The following is a 13,842-nucleotide window of genomic DNA, read 5'->3' as shown; positions in this document are numbered from 1 at the left end:
TACTTTCTAGATGTGTGTATTCGTGTGGTCGCACCTCCGTCGAAACGCGATCGAACGCGATCCGTCGGGATGAATTTTCGGCGGATCCTGCGATGCCATCTCTGGACGATCGGGCCGCAACAGAGGGACACGCTCGCGTAGGGACGATGGGGCGGGTAGATGTGTGTATCGATGACGTCAAATGCGGCAGTTGCATGGCGCGTCGCGGCGCGGCTCGGCGTCGTTGCAGTCGGCCGGGGCGCATGCGCGGGTAAAAGTGATCGATGCGCGAGGCCGCGACGCGCGACGACGCCGGCCGAGGTTGCGAGGAGTTGCGACGCCGCGCCGCGCAGCCCGCACGAGGCGCAAAGCGACCGAAAGCGGGGCACGCGTGCGGCCAGCCAGCCAGCGAGCCAGCCAGCGAGCCAGCCAGCAGCCTCGTCCTGCCGTCGAAAAGAAACGCCGCGGCCGCGCCGTCCACCGTATTCGGATTGCTCGCGCGAGAATCCCGTGGAATCGTGGAATTCGCGGTGTCCGCGATGCGAATCCTCGCGTAGAATCGCCGCTCGGGATCGGCGTCGGGGGATCGTCGCGACGGGACCTGTGATCGACTCGAGCCCGACCTAGCCCAACGTTTCCATAGAGGACGCCAGTGGGAATGCCTCGAAGAACGGTGCGCTCCTCTGGGCGGCGATAGGTCGACACCGATCCACCGACAGCTGGGAGAGCACATCGTAGACCCGCGTCGCTTCGATGGAACGACACCGTCGTTGACCGTAACGTCCCCGCGTCGGCCGCGTCCGTCCACAACGTGTATCGCTGGCTGGCCTATAGCCTGCGGAATCCGTTCGCGCGGCCTATCGATAAAACGTCGATGTGCCGAGCCGCGAGGTCCATAGTTACAGGCCGACTATAGATACGAGCGATCAACCGTGGAATATAGGACAGAGTGTTTTGAATCGGCGCGGCGATGACGGCGACGATGTAGAGCCCAGCGAGCCGTCAACATGGGCAGACCGATCTAAGAGGATTGTTCGTCCGCGGAGCGAGGATCCCGGCGAGGACAGCGATCGGACCGAGTCGAGTGCCAGCCGAAGGGAACGATGCCGAAGCAAGTGCCAGTGGAGAATCTGGTGATCCCGCCGCAGGATGGCCGGATATGCGGGACGATCTGCATCTGCCAGATGACGGCGGTCCTATCCTCCGTCGCGCTGGTCTATCTGACGGTGGCGATCTACATGCCGAGCACCAGGGCGTTCAAGTCCGGCATCAGCGAGGTGCCGGTGATGTGCACGACGATACGCGCGGTGAACGCGGACAACTGCGACTGGGGCAGCTGCGGCGAGTGGTGCCTTTCGAAAACCTCCGGCCCCTGTGTTCAGATCCACGTTAATCTACGCAGGAACGGCTCCACGATCCTGCTGGCCAACTGCACGAACACTACCAATAAGACTTGTTACGGTATCGATCAGGAGAACGCGAAGAAATCGAAGTGCATCGCGGACGAGTGCCGGAACCTGACCGGCACGTTCAACTGCTCGAGCGGCGTGTGCATCAATATCACGGACGCGTTCGAGTGCATATTCCACGACACCGACACGCCGATGAAGTGTTCCGGTCGACGCGGCAAGATCAATTGCATAGACATAGACGGCCTGTTCAATTGCAATCGGGGCACCTGCGAGCGCATTCGAACGCCGTACAACTGCGACCGCAGGTGCGTCGACATACCGACCAGGAACAAGAACATGATACTCCTGAGCGGCGACAAGGTCTATCTGAGCCAGTGCGAGCGCGCCATAGACGTCGAGTCGAACCGCGAGATATGGCACGAGGACCGCGGCGACGTCATGATGGCGTCCTGCTACGGAATATTCAACTCGACCTTGGGCGTCGAGGCGGTCGACTGCATAAACGGCTCCGTCCTCGAGAAGGACCTTCTCACCGACCTGACCAACTTCACGTACCTGTCCTACCTGAATTTGTACGCCACCAAGCCCCTCGACGAGACCAGAATGGTCGCGCCGCCCGAGCAGGACCTGATCATCGCCAACGAGAGCCGGCTGCTCATCAATCTCGAAGGCTGCGTGAACACGCTCCGCGACGAGTGCCGGGACTTCCTTCACGAGTACGGCAAAGACGGCTCCGATCATAACGCCCGCGCCAGGTTCCCTTGTTACTACGGCGAGGGGAACACCGGGGTGGTCGTGTCCCGGTTCAATCTCGAGAACACCTACAAGGAGTTCCTGGTCGCGCTGATCCTGCCTAGCGTTCTCTTCGTAGTTAGTTGCTTGACGTTGATCTTTTGTCAAAGGAGCGTGGTGGTCGGCGACGACGCCAGGATGAGATTCAAGGGCACGGCCGCCGCGCTCGCGGCGAAAGAGAAGAGCGCTTCGGGTAACCTAGGGGATGCTGGCGGAGGAAACTCCGCTATGGCGCTCTGAGATCCGGCATGTAAGAATCGTCATGCGCCATAAGGACCTCTACGACTAACTTGCCCGTGGGAACGCCTTCCAGCGCGACTCTCATTGAACTTGCCCGATCGTCGGTCGGATTAGCTTTGCGGAACACGAGATACGGGAAAGCCCATTCGCGCGCCTCTACGATACGTTCGAACGACTTCAGCTTCTCTCGGATCTCGCGCAACGATCAGTTTGACAGCGGAACTCGATTCTCACAGCTTTCCTTAGCCGTGTTCGTTTGAAATCGTTTTCCAATGCGAGAACAACGATTGGAAGCTGAAGTCATCTGGTCTACGTTTGAAACGATTGTTTCATTTTAATTAGCAAAATTTTGTTGTCAAGGTTATTTTCGATTATGACTGGAACTTTGACGAAATATATATTGAATCTCTGTTTACGGTTATCATTTTCCATGCGAGAACAACGATTGGAAGCTGAAGTCATCTGGTCCACGTTTGGAACAATTGCTTCATTTTAATTAGTAAAATTTTGTTGTCTAGGCTATTTTAAATTATGACTTGAACTTTGACGAAATATATATTGAATCTCTGTTTACGGTTATCATTTTCCATGCGAGAACAACGATTGGAAGCTGAAGTCATCTGGCCCACGTCTGAAACGATTGTTTCATTTTAATTAGTAAAATTTTGTTGTCTAGGCTATTTTAAATTATGACTTGAACTTTGACGAAATATATATTGAATCTCTGTTTACGGTTATCATTTTCCATGCGAGAACAACGATTGGAAGCTGAAGTCATCTGGTCCACGTTTGAAACAATTGCTTCATTTTAATTAGCAAAATTTTGTTGTCAAGGTTATTTTCGATTATGACTGGAACTTTGACGAAATATATGTTGAATCTCTGTTTACGGTTATCATTTTCCATGCGAGAACAACGATTGGAAGCTGAAGTCATCTGGCCCACGTTTGAAACAATTGCTTCATTTTAATTAGCAAAATTTTGTTGTCAAGGTTATTTTCGATTATGACTGGAACTTTGACGAAATATACATTGAATCTCTGTTTACGGTTATCATTTTCCATGCGAGAACAACGATTGGAAGCTGAAGTCATCTGGCCCACGTTTGAAACAAGTGTTTCATTTTAATTGTCAAAATATTGTTGTCTAGGCTATTTTCAATGATGACTGGAACTTTGACGAAATGTACATTGAATCTCTGTTTACGGTTATCTACGGTACGATTAATGATCTATTATCATGTTCGGTAGTATTTCGATTGAAAGAAAATATGTATTTCTGAATATGTGATCGAAACTTCGTGTCCATGGAAAATTATATACAGTATAACTTAACTCCTTATAGAGAAACTATAGTTCGAACAGAGAGTAATGGCGACCAGTTTCAAAGGCACCAAAAATTCGTGCATTATCCGTTTAATATACTTGTTGAGCTTCGTTCGGCTAATGCAAGCTCATTTTGACTCGGATGCGCCCATTGTCAGCTAAAATTCCACGCGAATAGAAAATTCCGATCTACGACGAGTCAAAACAAGCACGTCAGCTTTATCTTTCTGCAAAGTTTCCTCGAGAACCGAGGCAAAACAAATTCGCGTACCTGACGAAACGTTTTCTTTCTGTTCGCAGGCATTCCCCTCCTGCAGGAGAGTCCGGCTCGTCAGTAGATATTCTCCCTGCGCGGGCATTGTCAAGGTGTGGGGAGGGGGGGAACGCGTGGTTAAAATTCTCATCTTGCAAAACCTTACAAAAAGCAAATAGAAATATTCCTGCAAAAGCATCGTGAAACTAAAGACAAAAAAAAAAGAAAGAGCAGACCGGAGAGCAAGCGGTCCGGAACGAAACGTACCAAGTCAAAGAATTTTTCCTACTTGCACCAGCTGCACAGACACTTTCGAGAGCGCACGTGCTTTTTTGTATAAAGTATAAAGCCCCGTGATTGCATCGGGGACGAAGGCAACCGCTTCGCGCGGACGTTCCAATTGCTCGCGCTGCTCTCGGCTGTTACTCTCCTGCTACCAGAGAGAAGGAGGAGGAGGAGGAGAAGGAGAAGGAAAAGGAGAAGGAGGAGATCCTGAATTTTGGCTCAAAGAAACTTTCGGATACGACGAACCTTCGAACGGAACAAAAGGAACAAGAGAATTCGGCGTTTTTTCTTATACACGTGATAATCGTCGGTAGCTTTTAAGTGTCCCCCTTCTGATTGATTCGCCGTGACCATAGATAAGATAACTTTCTTAACACGAGAGACATCTCTTCGTATCGACACTAAGCTGATATATTCTAACTACACCGTACACCAGGAAAACACACACACACACACACACACACACACATTCGGTATCAAAAGGACGTGCCTTGCTGGTATATGATCGATCACGATCTCCGCGCCGATAGCAGCCGAAACCCGTTGCCCGGGTCACTGACAGTCGCTTCGCTTCATTACTATTCTGAAAGTATAATTATAATATAAGCCGACTCTATCCGTTACTCCGTACGAGGACAGATATCCTTAACGAACGAACAAGCTCTCGCAGAAGAGGAGATCCCTTCGATTTGATTCACTGGGCCGATCGATCCACGCGGAAATAGCGTGTTGCATTTATAAAAGAAAGGCGAACGCGGTTGAGATCGAGCGAGGCCCAAGTGGAGGGTCAGGGTCAGGGTCAGGCGATTCCGCCGCAAGGAACAATTTCGAGCGAAGAAGAGGGTCCCAGCGACCCGGGAAACGAACCAATCATTGATTCCGACGAGTCGACGGTGATCATGGGTGCCCAGGAAGAGGATACCAAGTCGAGCACCATGGGTGGGGTGCTACCAGTGGTGGAGGTCGCATCGCTGGTAGAGAAGGCCAAGTTCTACACGTCCCTCTGCCTGGGCACCACGGCGATCCTCGCCGTCTTCGCGTTCCTATTTCTAATTCCTTTCGTGGTCGAGCCAGCGATCTCCACGATCCTGGCCGACTTCTCTCCTCACGCCGTAGCCTGTGTTGTCACCGATCACGTTTACGCTGAGGGACTCAAGAACTGCTCTTGGGCAAGCTGTAGAGAAGGTAACGCTATCCATCGACCGCTCCTAAAATCTCTCGATATTTTTCATACTGCCAATAGTCTCGTAACAGCCTTAACGAATTACATTCGCGATTTAAAAAAAAATACAATATTCGATGCGACCAATATTGCGACCATTTCTTTTGGAAGCGTTGCTAATGCGTTTCTCGAGTAGAAAAATTGATGCTCGAACGATCGGCGTTCACGTTGTGTTTCAAGTGTACGGAAATATTGTTGCAGGTTGTACCAGCGCTGCTCTACGTTGTCACCAAATAAGAGTGAACTACACGCGACTGTCGTTCGAGGAATACATGGCGAAACCGCTCGGTTCCATTCCCTGGGATGTGCCGGACACGAAATTCTTCGTGAACACGGAAGGCTGCGGCTACCCGCCTCGGGTCAATTGTTCCGACTTCGCGAGGAAATACGGATTCTCGAACATTGGGAAGATATTTCCCTGTTATTACAGCAGAACGTATCCCGAGACCGTCGTCGCGAGGTATAATTATACTTGTTCTGCGTATTTCCGACGAAACGACCAACCGGGGGCGACCGTGCAAAACGGGTCGTGCCGTGTCGCGTCGGGTCGTGTCGTGTTGTGTCGTGTCCGATGCGCATCGCGAATACCGCAAACTATCACGTGCCTTTAGAGATTTCGATCTCGGCTGGTTTCGATTTTTCTTTCGCGTTCCATCGGAAATTATACTTTAATAGGACGCTAGTTGTTTTCCCGTTTGTGGAACACCGGCTGCCAAAGGAAACGATGAATACGTAATTAACCTCATGCGACTGCCTATGGAAGGTCGTCGTATTCGTGTTCATTCGTTTCAGATCGTTGCTTTCCTTTTTTCTCCCGCAGTCACGAATCCTGTGTTATCGGTAGACTGCGGATTTTACGCGTTCGTCGCAAAAACGATTTTAACACGTTGGGCGCAGCGTCGGTCACACGAGCCGATAATTTTGAAAGTGGCCTAAGTCCATTTATACTTAAATCGAGATATTTAAGGGTTTGTGTTTCAATGCAATTAAAAATATACGTACAGGATACTAGTGAGGATACTAATACTATTAAAATAATGGCAATTATTAAGTGAATAATATGCGTTTTCTTACCAAGAATGGAGTTAGGCCACTTTGAAAGTTAACAACCAAATTCGTTATAAGATTTGAAGGAGTCCAAGTCCGTTCAACATAATTTAAGATGCTTCAAATTGAAAAAGCAATACTCAATTTCTTTTATATATCTTTACAACAGTTCAAAAACATAATTTATGCGATTCTAAAGATTTTTCAACTACATAAATTACAAAACAATTTACCGCTCATCTACATTTTGTGTGCGTGAAAGAGATTTGAAGAAATCATTGCATTGCGGTGGTATATATCGTGACACTAATTTTTTGCCAATTTTGAAAATACGTAATATATTCGAACAAACTGAATTTGTCTAGGATGTTTCGGATGCGAAAGAGTTCTAATGTCATCCGCCATGATCAATTTTAACTTTCTACTTTCGGTTTAATTAATTAAATTTCTTTTTACTTCGTGGGAATTTTAGAGCGGTCGATCGTCGGCGCTGAACGTGTTAATAATATCGTTCGACAATTTCCGGCTTAACAAAATCATCGAAGCGAACAATCCACGTTTATTCAACTTGTGTTATTTAACTTCTCTTACGATCGTTGAAAAATTTGTATTCGTCGGTGCGTTGCGAAATCCAACGACGTTCTCATACAGTGTTTTGCGTGCTCGTAGGTATTCCTGGGACGAGAACCTTAGGCATCTGGTGCTAGCATTAGTGGTGCCCATAGTTCTGTTCGTGGTGTCTGTCGCTGTATTGTGCTATTGGTACTGTCCGCCAATGGGCAAGTCTTGCGGCGGACCAGGTCGCAATCTCATTGAGAAGTACGCCAGGAAGGAAGAGTAAGTAACGTGTATGTATACAGTGCCCAGTGCGGCTAGAAGAACCTCTATACCGTTTTACAACACTAGAATTGCTTCGAGGAATCGATATCGGTCTTACACGCGCGGAAGCCAACTCGTAGACACCGTAAATAACGAATGTACTTCGCGCGCGTTTCAATCGACAATTTCGAACTACCTCTTTTCTCCTGAAAATTCTGTTCGACGTTCGACGATCTTCGCAAGCTACGCTTCTGTTTCGCCGTGAATAAATTTGCCACGGTGACTAGATCTGCGTCGAGGAAGATCAATAGAATTCCTCGAAGTAACGCTTAGCTACGTAGCGAGACGTGGACAACTATTCTGTCTCTCCTATCGAAAGTTTTCTGATGTGCTCGTACAGTATCCTGGGAGAGGACGAGTTCGAGGAGGACGAGGAAGAATACTGACTGCTACCAAGGGCTCACCCCCCAGCGCGGGAGTGACGCCGCAGAAACAACCGAAAGTCTCCAGCGTACTTTACGTTTTAACCTTTAAGCGTTCGTTCCGAAGCAATATAGCAGCATTAACAGAAATCTCGTCGACGAAGTGAAACACTTCGCTACACCGGAATTAATTTCGAATCGATCTATTCCCAACGATGACGTTCGAAATCGATGGAATTTATCGCGCGCGCTTGATCGGTTTATGCTTTCGCTAAAAAATCAAAAGACACCGGCTGAGCCGAGAATAGCATTATGATCCCGCGGATTTTGCGATCATTCACAAAAAAGAAAGGAAATTCAAATCGATTCATGGGGCGGTACTGTGTTGCCAATGACGATACCCACACCCGTTTGTTTTCTCCGAATCAGTTTCCAGCGAGACCTTACAAGCGTAAGCGATTAATTTCTCCCGATTAATCTAACCGCGATTAATCTGTCGTGATCACTCGAAACGCTTGGCGTTGCGTTGGCGCGAATCGCGAGACGACGCGCGCCGACACTGCAATCCGTAATTTCTCCGAGTAACTTGCTCGTACTAATTAATCAGATGTCTGCGATATTTTTACACCGCGCAACGTGGAACCAAGAAACAGATAATCTCGCCGTACAACGATCGCGATCGTTCTTTTTAAAAAGAAAAAGGAAGGGAAGGGAGGGAGAAGCACGTCGCCGCAAGATTTTTTATACGGATGCAATAAAACGAGCTAAAGGGGATAGTGAATTGAAACGAGGTGAACGCGGCTGGTTGCCAGCGGAGAACGACGATCATCTACCAGTATTTAAATGTGGTTCAGAAGTACGACGAAATAGGTGCGCCTTTCTAAAACGTGATAAACGTAACGCGTATGGAATCAATGTCCGTTAAGTGACACGTTTTAAACGCAGCATTTGTTTCTAATAGGATAAGCGGATCAGCTCGTGTACCCTAACTCGTAAGACCGTATGTCGTAAGTCGTAAGTCGTGCTTACTCGGACTCGGGTGAATTCGAACGACTAGTGGAGAAGCAATTGCAAACACAGGAAAAATCAATCGTAATACTTCTCACTCGAATTAAACGTTTATCGACATCTCGATGTGGCTTCAAGTTCTATTCGCCGAACATTCGGTATCGTTTCTTTCTTTCGGCGTTTCAACGCAACGCGCGCGTCCTCTTCTCATCCACCGATGAGAAATCAACGAAAATTTTAGGGACGTCGACGAAAGCTGGCTGAGCTTTCCAGAGAATTTCATAATACGTGGATCGATTTTGCATATTTCGCGAGCACGGAAGCTTATTTGGAAGATTGGCCTCCGATGGAGAAGTTTGTTTATCGGTGCTTTACGCGCGTACTTTCTTTTCTTTTGCAGCGTTTGTCAAGCTCTTAACGCGTTTTCCTTTTTCTTTCGCGATGTTAAACAATGGAACGTAATGTATTATACTTAGAAATTTAAGAATCTATGGGAAGATAGAGCTCGGTTAATTGACGAGTGACTGAGAGAAGATTTGGGAACTGATCGTGGGGAAGAAACAAGGCTGCGAAATGATTTTTGCTTCGCCGGAAGTTAGCAACGCGGACGATCCGCAAAAATGTTACACCTATTATGAAACTCTGCCTATATTAAAGAAGCAACAATCGATTTATCGAGCGTTTCGAAGAGGGATAATCAAATTCCTACGAAGGCTCGTGTCACGCGCATTCGGATAATTTCCTCGATGCTTTTTTTCGGAAGCTCGTTACCATACCGCGAGCGTATCGAAAGCAACAAAACGTTTTCAAAGACGATCGCAATGTTATATCAAAAATAGCCTAACAGTAGCCTTTCTTTTCCAATGGTTTCTCGAAGAGAACATTCATTTCTGAGTTGAACGTCCGTAATCAGCAATTATGTGATAACGTATCCATGATTTGTAATTCTGAGAATAGTGACGCGATCGCCTCCAGGATCTGTCTTCGCACCAAAAAACAAATAAGTAAACAAACAAATAAATAAATCAATAAATGAATAAATAAAACAATTCGTAGGTTAAGTCTAGGCTGTAAGTTAAGTCTGTGAATATTAACCGATTAATTAATCTACAGAGATTGATATAAAGGGTTAAATTTAACCAGTTTTTTACGCGGACGCAAATCGCGTCTTGGCCCTAGCTAAACGAGATATTCGCGTAATGCGCAAGTGCACAGATGCACGCGTCGTTGCGCACGTAGTTTACAGCTGTAGAGATCAGTATTTCAGTTTTGTTTTTTCGAAGGGATGAGCGATTTGTTCCCATAAGCTACGAAACAACGTGATCTAGCGACCATAGTTAGCCAACCGAAAGAAAGAATTCATTGCACTCTCGAATAGTAGAAATTTCTATATATACCATACGATATATATATATACATATACACCTATCTACGCAGTTATATATATACAAGTTTTCTGTTACACGGGCCGTTTCATAAAATAGAGTTATAGTTTGTTGGCGATATTACGTAAATGCAGAGAATCCTTATTTATTCGCGTAAAATGTACCGTAAGCTGGAACATAATTACCGTTTCAAAGCCGATGATTATCGATATCTTATACTTTTAAAGTCTAACTTGAACGCAGTAATATTAGAATTGCCGTTATTAAAGCAAGCAGTCTTTCAATTGAATTCTCTACTAAGCATGTCAAGAGTAACATATAGCTTAGATTCAGAAATTCGGTTCATTTAACACAGACTTACAGGTCTCTATTAATTTTACGATGATTCTCATGACACGCGACATGCAGTTTATATCTAAACTATTATAGTTGTTAGCGGATTAACCCCTTGGCGTACCATTTTCTGCGGTAACAGTGGTTAAAAACTTTATCGATTGTAATCATTTTTCTGGAGGACGGGGATATTGATATTTATCACGTGTTTCAAGTTACAGAATTTAATTCTGACTTGACTAAGAATCTTTCTTAAGACGCGATCGAACGAATTCCTTGATTATCATAATATATTATATATTAATATTAATGTATAATAATTAATATTATTGTATTATATTAATAATTATATTATATATTAATATTAATATTATATATAATAATATCATTATATTATATAATATTATTATTATTATTATTGTAATCATATTGTCATTATTACATTATATATTATCATAATAAGCTCGGTAGGCTCAACGATAAAAGAACGGTATAACATTCGCACCTGATCGAAAGTACGGCAAGGGGTTCATTGCGCGCCAACAAATGCTCTCTAATGAAACGTCCTGTAGAAATTCGGTTTGAAAAACAGTTCGAGGATATGTTACAAAAAAATGTTTGCTATTATCTAGACGAAGCATCGATTTGTTAGAGAGAGAGATTACTCATTTATCGTCCAGTTGAGTAGTTGTAATGCGTTATCGCGGATGGTTATATTATATTGAATCGTTGACCCTCGATAAATTGACCGTTCGGTGAATGTTACACTTGCGCCGAATCGGAACGGTTCGCCCGGTTGTTTCGAAGCGTACGGAAACTACGTCGCAACCCGGTACATCTAGAATGGTTGTGAATCCTTTACTCGGCCTTGCCGGAGGCGTCCGTCGAGTTGGACCGATACCTTTCCCCTCGCAGGAAAAGGGATTCTCCAACGGAGCCTGCGTGTCGGCACTCATTCCCCACTCGAAGCTTGCTAATCGATTTCCGTTAGCGTGCGCGTAATCGAACGATCGAGCGCAACTTTGTTCATCCAGCGAACTACGTATTTTTGCGCCTTCTGTCGCGTGGAAACACTTTGCTCAAGTCGCTCGACACATGGGACGATCAGCCGTGAAAACGGAGATTTGTACGCGATGCCGAACGAGCGCGCAACGAACGAACATTTAAGCTAATCGTTTACGCTTCGGCGTACATTTGAACGCGAGAGCAATCGAACGCGGGATAATCACCGATGTCGATCAACTTGTCGGAGCGTCGACGATCGCTGGTCGTTGTTAGGATAGGCTCACGTTATACGCTCGGCCGTCGTCGGTCCGATTCATCCGGCACCGGCGCGCGTCTTTCTCTCGACGCTTGAATCACCCCGAGCGCGATGCTGCCACGTTTTTCGAACAATATCTTCGGCGACGTCACCGAACGAAAAGTTTTTTTAACACGTCTAAAGTAAGAAATCATTTAATCGAGGAAACATCGCCGACGGTAAATCGATATTCACTGTTGACACGATTCTGCTCAACGATGTTGTTCAGCGTTTTATCGTTGCGCGCTTGTCGAAATAAAAACGTCCTCGCAAAAAAAAAAACGAATATGTATCACGATGTTAGGATGTATTTGGATAACACGAGGATACACTATCGACCAAAAGTATGACGCCAAGTCTCCGCGCCGGTAAAGAGAAGATCGTTGATCCGCGTTGCAAGTAAATGCCGGAATGAAACGCGTATGGTCGCTTGCCGAGCCCGTTATCATTCTCAAGTATTATTTCACACTGCCATCGACAGTTTCAGTATGCGACTGCAGAGAATCGCGAGAACGCCGAACGGAGCCGCAGCACATATCGAGTGTGTATAGTCACCAGCAACCGATCGCGTTACAAGTGGCCATTCAAATCGAAATTGGACATCGAGAAAGCTGTAAACGCTGTACGCGAGTGAAATAATTAGGTCGAATGGGGGGACGTTGGTCTCGTACCTTTGGCTATCAGTGTACACGGAACGCGGCCGAGCAAATATAGAAAGCGTGAAACGAAGGCATAACGTGAGCCGGTCATTCTAGGAACGCGCGATGCAGAGAGAGAGAGAAGAAAAAAGTGCGGCGGCGTTCGTAAAAGCTAAGCGTGATCGTTCCCAATTGGAAATGAGGAGAGTGTCGGCGTGCTTGACCTAATGCGTTCACCAGGAGGCGAACGATCGTCGCGTCACACGCGGACAATCCCGAGAAAAGCGATGGTGGCCTGGCCCGTCTGCACGCATTTCCATATCTCTCATATCAAATCGGTTTAGTGCCAATTCGTTAGCCGATTAGCGCCTGAAGAGCGATCATCGAGAGTCCAGCGCATGCGTATCGTATCGAATCGAATCGCGGACGAAGACGTCGATCGATGCAATTAGATAGACCCATTATGAAATTTTAGGAGGAACCGAGGATCCGTCGGACCTGGAATCGATTATTCGATTCGTGGGAACGCGAGCGCGGTGAAATACGCCAAAAGGCGATCGACTCGATCGCAATCGCGCCGCGCCGTAAACGCGACCCGAAGCCGAATAATTATGTTTAAGTACGGTTAGCGGATTCGTATGCGGCGATTAGTGTAAAGTCTATTTCTATCGGTACTTGTGTATAATAACGCTCTATCGCATGTTACTTGACTAATCTAACGGTACCTGCACTTACTAGGGTTAAGCTCCGCTACGTCGACTCCCCTTCTATCTCATTTTCATTTCCACCCTCTTTCTCTCTCTCTCTCCCTCTCTCTTTCACGCTCTTTCTCTCTCTCTTTCACGCTCTTTCTCTCTCTTTCACGCTCTTTCTCTCTCTCTTTCACGCTCTTTCTCTCTCTCACGCTCTTTCTCTCTCTCACGCTCTTTCTCTCTCTTTCTCTCTCTCTCTCTCTCTATCCATCTATCTATCTATTTATCTATTTCTGTCTCTGTTTCTCTTCGACCATTCATCGCAGAGAAGCTGTGCTAGGTGTTTCTAGCTCGACCACACCACCCTGCGCGTATTTTTCTCTGTCTTTGTCTCGCCTGTTTTCGTTTCCTAGATAGCCGAGAGTTCGAGGTAAACAGAAACCGTTCGAGAACGCTTCCCAGGAAAAAAACTCTTCGTTCAGGAATTTTAAACCTTGTCGGAGGAAACGTATGTCCGTTGCTTCGCGCGTATTTATTAAGTCTTGAATACTATACGTAAACGTATTATACATAGTAACGTAATCGTTCTACGATACTAACGGACTATTGTAAATAAAAAATAACATTGTACGGTTTCGTTTAAAATATATAGAAATATGTTTTCTGTTAAACGTGTTCGGACTTCGCACT

General features: G+C 46.3%; 2 protein-coding genes across 5 annotated transcripts; both read left to right on the top strand.

Moving 5' to 3' along the window:
* The first annotated feature begins 279 nt into the window (after positions 1-279).
* On the top strand, positions 280-4,229 carry Teh3 (tipE homolog 3 phospholipid transfer protein). Its single transcript, XM_033472754.2, has 2 exons — positions 280-2,433; positions 4,049-4,229. Exon 1 carries the CDS (start codon positions 1,083-1,085, stop codon positions 2,421-2,423), a length of 1,341 nt encoding a protein of 446 aa, XP_033328645.1. The 5' UTR covers positions 280-1,082; the 3' UTR covers positions 2,424-2,433; positions 4,049-4,229.
* A 151-nt stretch (positions 4,230-4,380) lies between these two features.
* Positions 4,381-13,823, top strand: Teh2 (tipE homolog 2 phospholipid transfer protein). 4 transcript variants are annotated; one of them, XM_076523845.1, is made up of 4 exons: positions 4,381-5,471; positions 5,710-5,968; positions 7,225-7,392; positions 7,775-13,823. In XM_076523845.1, exons 1-4 carry the CDS (start codon positions 5,186-5,188, stop codon positions 7,818-7,820), a joined length of 759 nt encoding a protein of 252 aa, XP_076379960.1. In that variant the 5' UTR covers positions 4,381-5,185; the 3' UTR covers positions 7,821-13,823. The 4 variants fall into 4 exon arrangements, with proteins under 4 accessions (XP_076379960.1, XP_076379959.1, XP_076379961.1 ...); XM_076523844.1 differs by having other exon boundaries at positions 7,754-13,823; XM_076523846.1 differs by having other exon boundaries at positions 7,225-7,403.
* Positions 13,824-13,842: the final 19 nt, after the last annotated feature.

Source organism: Megalopta genalis, chromosome 7 (assembly GCF_051020955.1).
Source record: "Megalopta genalis isolate 19385.01 chromosome 7, iyMegGena1_principal, whole genome shotgun sequence".
NCBI lineage: Eukaryota > Metazoa > Arthropoda > Insecta > Hymenoptera > Halictidae > Megalopta > Megalopta genalis.
Note: the sequence above shows the minus strand (reverse complement) of the source record. Positions and strands in the feature narration are given on the sequence as shown.

Coding starts and splice junctions, on each gene's coding strand:
- Teh3 (XM_033472754.2), top strand. CDS start 1,083: ATGCCGAAGCAAGTGCCAGTGGAGAATCTGGTGATCCCGCCGCAGGAT.
- Teh2 (XM_076523844.1), top strand. CDS start 5,186: ATGGGTGCCCAGGAAGAGGATACCAAGTCGAGCACCATGGGTGGGGTG. Junction 5,472..5,709: donor TTGGGCAAGCTGTAGAGAAG/GTAACGCTATCC, acceptor ATATTGTTGCAG/GTTGTACCAGCGCTGCTCTA. Junction 7,393..7,753: donor AAGTACGCCAGGAAGGAAGA/GTAAGTAACGTG, acceptor TCCTATCGAAAG/TTTTCTGATGTGCTCGTACA.